The following is a 10945-nucleotide window of genomic DNA, read 5'->3' as shown; positions in this document are numbered from 1 at the left end:
GTAAGACTCAGAGCTTCTGTGTCTTGGGGTCCCTCCAGGGAAAGTTTGGGGGGACCAGAGCGAGGCAGGCGCTGTAATTCCTGTCTGGTGGCAGCGAGATAAGATCCAAGCTGGTAATTAAGCTTGGAGGTTCATGCTAAGCACCCAGATTTTGGACACTAAGGTCCAGATTTGGAAGAAAGGCTTATGATATAGGTATACCACATCCACAGCTTTCTTTGATAGGATAACGAGTCTTGTGGATAAGGGAGAAGCGATCAGATTGGTTTGACATGATTTGTTCTTTACAAATCCATGCTGGCTATTCCCTATCACCTTACCACTTTCCAAATGTTTGCAGATGATTCCTTTAATTACTTGCTCCATTATCTTCCCTGGCACAGAAGTTAAACTAACTGGTCTGTAGTTTCCTGGGTTGTTATTATTTCCCTTTTTATAGATGGGCATTATATTTGCCCATTAAAGATATGTCCCTTTAATTACTAATTTTTTTAAAAGTTAAAGTTTAGATACTACTGTTCCAGAATTCACCTACCAACTGGTTTAAGGAAACAGGAACCTTACTGTTAATGTTCTTCTCTTCCATTGCTGGGTGAAAGAAACACAGAGTGAAAACAGAGATGAGTACACACACAAAGCTGTCAAATGTACAGGGTAAACAATCATCTTTCAGTCATCTTAATAATTATATGTAAAAACAGTATATGAAAAGATGTGCTTTTAAATGACAGCAAACTGCATGTCAATCTGTTGCTTTCTGCAGAAAACACAGTAGTGGTGAGCAGGAACACAGCACACTACCATCGCCACCTCTTCTTTCCACTGTAGATGATCTGAATCAGGTAAGCTGAAAATTGCTTTTTTCTCTTTGTTAATGAAGGTGACTCAGCAAGAGAAGAAAAACTTGGAGTCTGAAGTATCTATCCAGTTATCATCAGACAAGTTTTTAGTTCTGAATTGAATCAACACCAAAAACCACTTGCATTGCAGCAAAAATCTAAAGCTTTGAACAAAATTTCTTAAGTATTAAAATAGAGAATCTTATAAAGCATATTTGCCCCATTGCTTGTCACCAAAAACTTTTTTTTTAATTAGTTCAAAACATATTGGCTCCCTCCTATTGGATTCCTGCAAACTGTTCCTGGAAGTGCTTTCCTGATTGCTTGTAGTGCTCTTTTCCCCTCACTTCTCAGATATTTTGTTGAGAAACCCGAGCAAGTTGTATGCCCGTCAGAGTGCTCTAGTAACAGGCCAGGGTGGTATAGATGCAGAGTTACCAGTTCAGCACTGTCAAGTAACTTTTTAAAGTGAAAAATGAACAGGGGACTAAATTGCACCATAAAGTGAGCTGCCAGCCTCTGGCTGACCACCAACATAAATGATAAATAAATTAGTCTTTGCCCTATAAAGATGATGATGTAAAGCTCTACAAATCATAAGTGTATTCAAAGTACTTCCTGAGGAAAGTCTGCATTTAACTGATCAACATATGCCTGTTTTAAGCCAATAGTCATTTTTGTGAGCAAAAAATAGGGGAATATCCAAGGCTATGGATGTTGCAACATGACCTTTTTTTCTAGGAAAAAGGGTATCTATTATGCAAATATAAAAATGAAGGGTTTTTTTGTCTGATCTGCTCAGCTGTCTCTTTACTATAAATAATTTAAATAGAAAAATCAACTTTCTGAAATCAGAACAAAATGCATTGAAATATTTTGATTTGCAAAATCAAAGCTGATAATTCTGTCTTCACAGGATAATAAAACCAAAACTTGGCCTCCTAAGGCCCCTTGGCAGCATTCTTCATCTGTTTCAAACACACTACCCAATCAGAATATATCTTTGTATCAGATGAGTAATCCAGTCAGTCAGTGGAATGACACAATGCAGATTTTACAGTCACCAGTTTGGTCTACAGCCAGTGACTGTGCTCCATCTACAGGGATTTCCTCCAATTTTGCCTATGCTCAGCAGCAACACTCACCACAGCAGCAGACTTCCCAACACAAACAGCTGAATAAGGGCTTTAAATCTTTTCCAGTAAAGCACGAACGCAGACCATCTTATCTGCATCAATACTAACTGCTTTTTTATATTGGAAAGATGCCTCATAGGGCCAAACAGTCTTATAAATTATGTATATTATCTTTGTTTCCTCTTTGTGTTTTGGCAGTGTTCTGGTTATTTTGTTATATGTGGAGTGAAAACTTTATGGTGATGTACATAGGTTTTAAATTGTTTTACAGTGCTGAGCAAACAGACAGTATATTTGTTAAATGTATATGAAACAGCCCAAAACTGTGAGGCAAAACACTTTTAAAATGTGTATATTACCTTTACTTTTCAAACCCTTTTAAAAAAAAAATTGCTAAGACTACCATGCAAGACACTGTATTTTATAGCTATTTTCATATAGATTTATAGTTAAACATCTGCTAAAATGCATTTATTTTTTAAGCAAATATAGCGGTTGCTTTTGCTCAACACTGTTGTTGTTTAGATTTATAATGGACAAGTTGTAGTCTTTGTATTCTAAGTAAACAGCCTGTGACAACTTTTTTTTTTAGTGAAGTGGGGCAGCAGCTTTTAACATGCCATGCAAGTGGGTTTGTTACAGCAGTGTTGCAAAAACCATTGCAAAATTAAGTTTTGCAGTCATTTCATTAATGTAAATATAGAGCAGCTGGAATCCCTCAAACTTGCATTTCAAATGTTTTCTTGGGTGCCAAAGGTAGATGGTATGGTATCTGTGTGAATATGACTCTGTTGATTTTCAAATACACAATTTGATACTTCTACTTTTGGCCAAAGGCATTACCCCCACAGTGCTCCTTAAATGAGTAAAACTATAGCTAAGACTACTTGCATATATTTAAAGTCTTATTTCAGATGCTACAGTTAGAGTAAAAATTGTGAGCTGGCTCAGAAGAGAAACTAGAATTAAAATGTGGGTAGCAGATACTTAAAAGTATATTATGTGCCATTACAAAGTTTAACCTGTGGAACTTGGAATAACCTTCCAACCAAAGTGGATCCAGCAGTGTGTGACTGGTGCTTAAATTGGAGGGGGGTGGGAAGTAAATATATGTATAGTTATCCCATTGTATATTAATTGAAGTTACAGAAGATTCTTTATATAGTTAAAGCTTATTTAAAATTTTCATATTTCATCTTTAAAAGAGTAATTAAATCATATTTTCTGGTATAAAGTTTTGACAGTATTAATCTTATTTTTATATTTTCTTAAATCACTATACCATTCTAATATGTTATCTATTAGTAAAGTGGTGGTTTAGTTCTAACTACATATAAAAATTTTTCTGCAAAGATAGAAGTACATTTATGTTCCCATTTTTCTACAAACTAAGTACATCTATATCTAAAGATACCAAAAAATAAAATATATATATATATATATAACATATACAACACTAATACTATTAAACATTTGGGTGTTTAAAACCCATTCACTCCTTTTGTTTGTATGGTGATGGGCTGTAGTTGCAGGCCCAGAATGTTACCTTTTGTGCTGTTTAAGGATGCCAATGTTGCCTGTATTTGATATACTGTCACCACGTTTTCTGAAAATTCATACTTACCATGTTTACAGAGAATTGTTTGCTGTACATAGACTTTTTACAGTAATGTGCTTTGCACAATCAGCGTGGCTGTTGTCTGTAAACTGTTAATGTTCTGTACTATTTTACTTTTGAAAACCCTCTGCTGGAAGTACTAGTCATTATTTAGCTTGACAAATGGTTTGAAGTTTCCAAAAGCTTGACAATATTTGATCCTAAATTTGGTTGTATTTATGTCCCATGATTATTCATACTAAAACCAAAATGCAAATTAGGTTTATTTATAACTTTGAACTTTTCCTAACCAGTGCCAAAACTGTTGTTGCAGTTTTTGTAATTTACTATTACTTACAAATATTGAAAGTTTCTAAACTTAATCCAAGTGAATTGTGGAAACAAAATTGAAACCATTTCTGTGTCTGCATTTTGACCATGTAGGTGCTATGTCCTGTGCTGCCGATTGTTCTGAACACTGGTAATTTTTAACATTGTTGCACTTGGCAAACAAGTCTTGCCATAAAATCTGTTATCATTTACACTGCCAAGTGCAAGGGTTTGGTGCTTAGTTAACTTACCCTTATTGCAGTGTTTCTTGTGAATAGCTAATGCTTCTGAACTGGAACTGAACATTTTGTATTTTACTTTTAAAGCGCCTGAAAGTAAAAGCTATTTGCTTTATTAAAGATATACATTTAATAATAGGTCATACCTGTTTGAAATATGCTCCTGACTGAAAATGAATAGCGCCTTAAGATGTAACTTAAAGTTGTAAATGAAAAGATATTAAGGAATATTTATATAAAAAATTGTCTACTTAATGACTTTTTAAATGCGTTGTCTACACAGTAGAATCTGATATCAAATTTCCCCATAATCCTTATTTTAGGTTTACTTTACCCCTAGGATGGAATGTATAGCACCACTATTAATGCTCCTTCATTGGCAGTTAATAATACATACTATTGATTTTCAGCAACTTTCCTTCTTGACACCTCATACCCATATTTAGCTTTTGGTGGTGAACATTTTGCACTCTTGCAACTAAGTCACTTTCCTTATGCACTGTTCACAAATCTATGAATGGCTAATAACCTTTGCTTTTGGACAAAGGTATGGTGTGGTGCCATTCCATTTAAGTTACTCTAACTGTGTGACTGGAATACAAAAATCTGAAATTGCAAATGCAAAAGCCTGTTACCTGTATCTTTTTGCCAACAACAAAATACCTGTACGTGACAACTCATTCTAAGGAGAAAAGCTGCTAAAAATCAAGTAGTCTTTACACTGATATCAAAGGAAAGAATTCAGAGATGCTTGTTACCAGATTTTATTACAAAATATCTAATACATTTTCAAGCAAGTTAAAGTAATACTTTAGACCTTACTGAAATGAGTATTCCCTTATAAAATATTTAAATGGATATAAAACTCATTTGTTTAGTGTTTTCCATAAATAGATAGCTACATACTATTTCTGAAAAAGTTTAAATTACTTATTTCCTTAATCAATCTGTTTTCAAGACAAGACACAGCTGTTCCTTTTGTTGGAAAATTAGAAGTCTCTAAGAATATTTGATTAAACTTTCATGTTTGGGAGGGAACCACCTACTCAACCCAGTTGCATACTCTGAAATCGCATTTAGATTTGTCTACAAGTAGTAAAGTAGGCTTCCTCTAACTCACTTGTTGCATGAGTAGTGTTTCATACTAATCCCAAAAGTGCTTTTGCTTACTAGGAAGAGCTTTAGTTCAATCTGCATAGTATCATATTGTAATCGGCTGTGCAGCCAGATCGGTCCCTGTATTGCATCTGACAAATTCCTAACCCTGCATTTTTGCCATCTTGGAGTCTTGCAAAAATAAGATTTTTACAATTTAAATGAAAATATTTTCACTAATCGTAAGTAAAATTATTGAAACAGGTGGATACTTAACCTATGATGTAGCAAACAGCATTATCCATAATGCTCAATCTTGTAGATTAAACAGTTAATTAGAGCCAAGTGTACTGCCAACTGAGATCCAAGTCTGAATCCCCTTCCAGGATACCTGGTCCATGAAGACATTCTCAGAGGGGAAGCTGGGATGCACTGGGAAGCAATAAATGTCTTCTGATTTCTGCAATGCCCATCTATTGGCAAAGCAAGTCAAGTACAATTATACCAGTTTTACTGTGGAATTTGTAAATTCACAAACTTAGACAAATGAGAAATGAGTTGTAGACACATTTGGTTTAACCAGTAGGAGGCAGGAATGGCAAACTTACTGTTTGCTTTTCTTTCAGGCTACTGACAACAATTCTCTAAAGTGAGTATTGCAACTAGATGCATTCTTGAGAACTCCAGTATGCCCGATAAACCTGTGACAAGTGAGTGGAAGAGGGATAGGACACTAAGGGAGACTTAAGCTACAGTCCTTCCCAACCAAACAGCCATGCTGCCTATCGCATTCTCTGGGCTAACTTTAGATGATGAAAAATGGAAAAGCCTGAGCCTAGTCAGGGGAGTAGTCACAATCCTGCTTAACCTCATGGTCCAATAAGTGGTACTGGAGTAGACAAAGACTGTAAGCTCTTCAGGGCATATAGCTTTACACAGCAGGCAGCATAATGAGGCCCTAATTCTGCTTGGAGTTTCTGGCTGTTACTGCAATACAATAATGAAGGCAGCAAGTCCTGGACAACCTCCAGTTATCTCACTATTTCTCCTGGGTAAGTGGGTTAGAACTTGAGCCTTTTCTAAAACTCAACCTGCCCTCTGATACCCAGTGTCATCATTTATCACGTTAATATGCTCATTTTCCAAAAGAATACATGAAGAAATTCAGGTTGCTTGGGAGTTTTGGTGTCACTGTTACTTGATTTCCTACTCTCCATTATCATCACCTACCACTCAAGCATGAAAAACGTAGGCAGTAGCACTTTTAAATAAGGTGTATGTATCTCAAAAAAAAAAAAAAAAAAACCAACACACACACACAACCAAGGAAGGGGAAGACTGGTGCAAAGGATCTTCCACATCTTTATCAGCTCATCACTAATAGGATGCAAGGCTACAGCAACTCTATTCCTATAAGAATCTATTGCCTAATACCCATCAATCTTGGCCCCTGGATTCCCAGCTGATCCCTATCAAAGCTTGCTCTTAGCCAGTCAGACAAAATGAGGGAATGTTGTATCCCTCTTACCCTCAGAATTCCCCCAATTCAATCACGTCTTTGCTTTATACAGGCACCACTGATGGGTGTCCAAGTTTGTGGGATCAGTCAGTCTTCTGTACAGTGGCTGGAGTTGCATCAGCAATAGTAGCCAAATAAATAAGATTTCTGTGCAAGATATGCTGGTACCTATGAGAGGAAAAAAGTTTGGAAAATTCAAAAGGGAACAAGACTTGATAATTGTATTCCCTACACTAGAGAGATCAGGGTAGGCTGTGCCTAGACAGAATTGAAGTAGTCATGCATATTTACAATTAATAAATGCCATCTTAGGTCACCTACTACACACCCAAAATGGAAAAACTCATTTTTTGGAAATAATTAACCCCCCCCCCCCAGCATCTTACTTTCTTTCTCCTACACCCAACTCCCCATATACCCTCTCCAACTCACTTTCATCCTAAAGATGAGACTTGCATGGCTTATTTTTCAGCTGATGCTGCAGTATCTTGATGTGGTGACTGAACAAGGCTTATTTTAAGCCAAAAACTTTCTATAAAACATTTTCTGACAAATTTCACAGTGTGCTCGTTGTCTAAACTAGTACCTTTTCTATACGTACAGGAACTGCATTTTGGAATAAGTTTTACTTACTGCACACATTCTGTAGCTCTTCCTTTATTTTGATATTCTACAATGCATCGAATCAGCTGATCGTTTTCATCTAGTAACTAAAAAAAACACAAGTTAGGGCTTTGCTTCTGCTACAGGTGCTTGAAATCTTGTTATAAGTTGTTTATAGTAACTGCAAAAATTCCCTTCTGTTAGTTGGTTCTACCTGTTTTATGATGATTGGGCTGAAAATATTTTCCTGCACTTCTCTCATGTTTAGGTTTGCAGGCTGTGGTTTATTTGTAGTAAACTAGGGCCTAGAACAGCATTTCTCAAATGCAGCCACTAGGAGTTTTTCCTGTGGCCATGACGGCAGAGGGGGAAAAGCAGCACCCAGGGGGGGCTTCAGCTGGGGAACTCCTGGGGTGCACTGGAGGCTCCAGCTGCAGGATTTGGCCCCCCCACCAGCTTCAGCTGCACAGCTCCAGGCTTCACCCTTCCTCCCCACCCCAGATCCAGCCATGGGGTTCTGGCGCTGGCCAGCAGGGCTGGTAAAGGAGCCTTGGGTGTGCTCAGGGCAATGGGGTGGGGCGGGGTGGGGATGGGAAGAAAAGAAGCAACAGGGCCTTGAGGAGAGGCAATGGGACCCAGGGGAGGCAGCTGCGGCCAGGGGCACCAAAATACAACTGTACATTCCATAGGCGCAGGAACTACAGGCATGGGCGGTGCTGCAGCACTCTCAGGTTTATGCAGGGTCTGGGGTCCCAGGCAGGAATCCTGTCTGACAGTCCTGGCCCCAGCATCAGCCCATTTACCCCGTCCATGCCCCCCCCATCCCAGAGCCATGGCCCTGCTCCCAGCCCCAGATCTAGGAGGCAGGTGTGAACAGGAGCAAGGGAGTGGGGAACAAGGTCAAAAGAGGGTTTCAGTGGCTTTCAGCATCTCTCCTTCAGAAAGGGCTCTAGCGCTATTTCTATGTTATTATTGTTGAGTCTACAAAAAACCCGACCAACAAATCACAATGATTTGGCCACGGATATGTGCATATTTCTTAGCTTTTCCTAAACTTAAGCATTTTCAGACAATTTATCAAAGTGGTCACCAGCAAGAGTTGGTGGCCACACTCAGGCCACTAAAAAAATGTGCCGAGACCCCTCCCGCCCGCACAAGCTGCAGTAAGGCTCAAGGCTGCCAGGTGCTCGGCGCTGAACAGCTACTGGACCAAGGGGCAGCGGCGGCTGGCCAGTGTCTCAGGTACCGTAGGGCGCGTGGGGATGACCCATGGGCCGGGCGCCGCCCGCTAGTCGCAGTAATTCCGCGGGGGCCAGGCCGGGCCGGCCCGCGCGGAGGGACACGCAGGCGCGGTGTCCAGAGCCGGCTCAAGGGGAAGCGGAGAACGGCCCCGCCCCCCCGCACATGGGGGACTCGAGGGGCGGGGGCGGTGCCGGGCACTCACCCGCTGCAGGGTCTCTGGATTCACTTGCGCCTTCCCGCGGAGCCGCTCCGGCACGAAAACCACCGACATGGCCCCGCGGCGGCAGCGCCGTGCGTTCCGGCCAGTCTCCCCGCCACAGGCTCCGCTTAGCTCCGCCCACAGGTCGCTACCACCTGCGGCCCGGGGGGGGGGAGAGAAACGTTGTAAACAAAAACTCTTACCACCTCCTCCCCCCTCCGGGCGAGCTGCAGCGCGGCCGTCACTGCTGCGTGGGACGGCACAGAGCGCGGGGGGGGGCGCAGACTCCCGCTGAGGTCTCCAGAGAGCGGGGACAGGACCAGCGAGCCCCCCCCCGGCCGGGGCGGTTCAGACCGACTCACCCGCGTCACTTCCCAGCCGCCGGCAGTCAGCGGTCCGGCCTCTCTCCCCCGCAAGGGCAGCTGGGACTCACGCCCGGCCGGCCCCAGCCCTTCCTCCGGCAGATTCTGATTGGCTCCGCCCAGGTCGCTACCAACCCGCAGCCCCACAGGGGGCGCGGACCCACGTTGTAAACAGAACAGGGGTAGGTGTGGCCCCTTACAGAGACCTTGTTCCCCACTCAGTTCCTCGTAGCCCAGGAAAGCTCCTGCTGAAACACACGTGTTAGCGTGTAAGGTGCCACACCTGCTCCTTTCTGTGGATACAGACTGACAGCTGCTACTCACACGTTGTAAACAGCTAGTATTGCCCCGCCCCTCCCCCTCGGGGATAGGACCACCCAGCTGGGCCTTGCACAGGCCTCCTCGGCATAGGATACAGCCTGGCTCCACCACGGCTAGGAAGGAGAGCCCCGGGCTCCGCTTTGCGCCTAGCTCCGCGGGGACGCTCCCGCAGACGCCTCTAGCAAAGCCCCGCCCTGCCCCACCCTGGCTCCATATGAACTATCCACAAGAGCCCACGATTCCTGCCATAGCTGCACGGGGGGAGCTTTGCTCTGGCTCTCTGCTTAATGAGCTCAGACCCACTTCCTCCATCATTAGTGATAAGGCTCAAAACTAACTCGGCTGTGATTGAACAGCAGTACAAGTGGAATTTACACATTAGCACTCCTCCCCCCCTCACGTTTTTTTTTTTTTTAGAAGTGCAGATTCAATTTTCAAGTGGAAAATTACTTTATGAATACTTACATCTTCTATGCATGCTGAAAGCTGTAAGTTTGAGTGGTACAGGTCCTCCATTATACGAAAACTGCATTGCAGTAAGGTGTGAACTCTTACCTGGTATTTGCTGCAGCAGCTATAACCCCTTTCTGTTTTCAAACTTCTGGCTAGAAATGTTAGTCTAATTCACACTACCCTCCAACAGTTAGACTGGAAAGGAGTATTAAATCAGCCCCCCTCCCCCATATTTTGGACATGTATTTTTCCAGGGGCCAGGACTAGTATAAATTAGTGACCCATTTAATTTGTGCATTTTTAGAATATTTCTACATTAGATTTTTTTAAAAAACAACACAGGATCAGCTGGTACATTATTCAGTGAAGTTGTGTTGCGTAATTTCAGGCAGTCATCGCACAAAAATCAGGTCAGCAAGTGGAACAGTATTGGAGAAGTTACTGCAATGTGAATACAAGTGAGAAGGGAAGTAGTATTTCACAGTTAGTTACATAAAAGATATGTAGCATCCACAACTGAATTCCAAAGCATCTGTAATGGTTAAGAACACCTAGAAGGAGAAATGGTCAACTGAGTTTTATCTTGTAGAGTATGAAAACACTCTCATATGGGGAGTAGCAGACTCCACAGGATGAGAAGAGCAGAAAGAGGGCTGCAGGGGAAGCCCTTCTTAGGAAGCAAATTGCTGGGTATTCTGGTAGCTAGATTTAATGAGTTCTGGGAGTTCAAGATGTCCCTTGACATCCAGACCTTTTTAATCTCACATGACTGCCCAGCAATATTAAAATATTTATAAAACTAGCCCACCAGCAGCATTTAAATCATCAAACTAACTCATCCACTGAGCAAATCAAAAACAAGGGAAGAGGAGCTTTTTATTTGACACCACATCTGGAAACACCTTCATCCTCCCACAACCAGTGAAATCAAAAGCTTTTGCAGCATGACAAGATCATCAAGTTCTGCTTATTTCAGATAGGGGAAAGTGGAGAGACACAGTAGCAGCTAG

General features: G+C 41.6%; 2 protein-coding genes across 4 annotated transcripts in view; one reads left to right on the top strand and one right to left on the bottom strand.

The window, feature by feature from the left end:
* GARRE1 (granule associated Rac and RHOG effector 1) overlaps nt 1-4284 on the top strand; it is a 105652-nt gene extending 101368 nt beyond the window's left edge. For all 3 annotated transcript variants that reach the window (XM_032766699.2, XM_075073778.1, XM_032766700.2), the window contains 2 exons: nt 764-842; nt 1756-4284. In XM_032766699.2, coding sequence (XP_032622590.1) covers nt 764-842; nt 1756-2082 — 406 coding nt within the window. In that variant the 3' untranslated portion in view covers nt 2083-4284. The remainder of the gene's footprint in view (nt 1-763; nt 843-1755) is intronic.
* Nucleotides 4285-4889: 605 nt separating this feature from the next.
* SS18L2 (SS18 like 2) lies at nt 4890-9219 on the bottom strand. The gene is made up of 3 exons (XM_032766701.2): nt 8803-9219; nt 7389-7465; nt 4890-6923 (listed from the first exon to the last, which is right to left on the bottom strand). The coding sequence occupies exons 1-3, from the start codon at nt 8869-8871 to the stop codon at nt 6839-6841; spliced, it is 231 nt and encodes a 76-aa protein (XP_032622592.1). The 5' UTR covers nt 8872-9219; the 3' UTR covers nt 4890-6838.
* Between the last annotated feature and the right edge of the window lie 1726 nt (nt 9220-10945).

This window comes from Chelonoidis abingdonii, chromosome 19 (genome assembly GCF_003597395.2).
Source record: "Chelonoidis abingdonii isolate Lonesome George chromosome 19, CheloAbing_2.0, whole genome shotgun sequence".
NCBI lineage: Eukaryota > Metazoa > Chordata > Testudines > Testudinidae > Chelonoidis > Chelonoidis abingdonii.
The sequence above is the reverse complement of the archived record's forward strand: the minus strand, read 5'-3'. Positions and strand labels throughout refer to the sequence as shown.